At 35.0% G+C, this 2,244-nt stretch overlaps 1 protein-coding gene across 1 annotated transcript in view; it reads left to right on the forward strand.

The window, feature by feature from the left end:
* Positions 216-2,244, forward strand: part of LOC109717969 (probable polygalacturonase At1g80170) — a 9,368-nt gene continuing 7,339 nt past the window's right edge. Inside the window, exon 1 of the mRNA XM_020243935.1 lies at positions 216-533. Coding sequence (XP_020099524.1) covers positions 216-533 — 318 coding nt within the window. The remainder of the gene's footprint in view (positions 534-2,244) is intronic.

Raw genomic sequence — 2,244 nt, forward strand, 5'->3', positions numbered from 1 at the left:
TCACACTACCCGGTCGAGTTCATCGATCGATCGATCGATCGATCTCATAAAATGCATAATATAAATACGAGCTAGTGATCAGTCGCATAAATTACCAGGCCAGCTTGTACATCTAGAGAGCACCGTACCTGGAGTTCCACGGCCCCGCAGGAGATCGAGAGAACACAAATTAATTAATTAAGCACACGCATAATTAAAGATAGAAGATCGGGATCATGAAGACAAGAGCGACGCAGAGTCTCACGAAATTTGTAGTCCTGTTATTGGCCGTGTTGGCGAAGACGGGAGCTGATTATCGTGCAACTAGTGGTGAAGATCACATCCGACGTCCGTGGAGAGGCAGCGATGGTGAAGAGGAGCAACGGGTCGTGGAAGAAGCAGCAGGAGACGAACATGATCATCATCCGTGGTGGGATGATGAAAATGATCATCTGAAGGCGCTAATGTTGTGGGGTAGCGAACGGGTGGGTAGGATCCCGGTGAACGTCGATAGCTTTGACGCAGTCGGGGATGGCGTCGCGGATGACACCCGGGTAATTAATTTTTATCTCCTAGATTTTTTTGCACGCGCTACCTAGCAAGCTGCTTAACAATTCTATCAGCATTAATTGCAGATCAATAATGTATAGCAATTTATTTCTATTTCTATATATATCAACAACAATGCTCACCTTGTGTGCATGGCCGGGAGAAAGAAATTCATCGATCGTTAGTTTCTAGCTGCTTTTTTCTTTTTTTTAAAAAAAAATCTATTTAGACTTTCAAACGCTTGCTTACCTTAATTTAATTGCATCTTTGTACAGAAATATTAATTATGTTCAAAAAGAGAACAAGGGAGAGGATATATATAATCTAGCTAGCTAGTTGGGAAAATTGGGAGGAAATTTGGGGGCACAATTGGGTGACGATGGCGTATGCATGTCAGCATGTATCCCCAGCCCCTTCTCAACTATGGAAATATTGCCTTCATGCAGTACACCCGGTCTATATATAAATATGTTTTATTATATACACTAAATTTATTTCTTAATAATTAATATTATATAATTAAAATTTAATTTGACAGATGCGATATGCACTAATATTAATTATTAATATATAAAAGCCTATGCAAAACATTAGAAGTCCACACACTTGTAAAATATATAATTTTCCTGATTTGAAAGATCTCCTAGATCTGCTTGCAAATGTAATTACATATATATATATGAATTTATTTTCAGCCGTTCAATTTGTAGACTAACTTGTTTGATAGGTAAATGATATCGAAAAATTATGAAATTTAGTTTCTAAATACTTTCAATGGTATAGATCAAGGTCTAACGAGCCGATCGTCGATTTGGAAGCCGCATCATCGAAACAACTTGTACACGGAGCGCTCCGTGCTACCGATAGTATAGTAGCCTAGTTCATATATATATATAGTATATAATATATATATACTATATATATATGTTACGTACGGTACGTTTGTGTTATATATATATATACCTGAAAGATAAGCTGTTTCCCTGCAAGGCCTCTAAATTTGGTGGCGTTCACTTTGTAATGCGCCCTTCGGCACCAAAAAAACCGCGTTGTCCAAAGAGCACGCTTTGTCCCAACCCTTACAAATGCCTGCGAGAATATTTGTGCGTACTTGTAGGAAAAACAATACAGTCCAAATGACGTACGATGATCTTCAATAATTACTATTTTATATATATATATATATATATATATATTATAATATATATAATATATATATATATATATATATATATATATATATATATGCAAGCAGATCTAAGAGATCTTTCAAATCAGGAAAATTATACATTTTACAAGTGTGTGGACTTCTAATGTTTTGCAATAGGCTTTTTATATATTAATAATTAATATTAGTGCATATCGCATCTGTCAAATTAAATTTTAATTATATAATATTAATTATTAAAAATAAATTTAGTGTATTAATAACATATTTATATATAGACCGGTGTACTGCATGAAGGCAATATTTCCATAGTTGAGAAGGGGCTGGGGATACATGCTGACATGCATACGCCATCGTCACCTCCAATTGTGCCCCAAATTTCCTCCCAAATTTTCCCAACTAGCTAGCTAGATTATATATATTCCTCTCCTTGTTCTCTTTTGAACATAATTAATATTTCTGTACAAAGATGCAATTAAATTAAGGTAAGCAAGCGTTTGAAAGTCTAAATAGATTTTTTTTTAAAAAAAGAAAAAAGCAGCTAGAAA

Source organism: Ananas comosus, linkage group 12 (assembly GCF_001540865.1).
Source record: "Ananas comosus cultivar F153 linkage group 12, ASM154086v1, whole genome shotgun sequence".
Lineage (NCBI taxonomy): Eukaryota > Viridiplantae > Streptophyta > Magnoliopsida > Poales > Bromeliaceae > Ananas > Ananas comosus.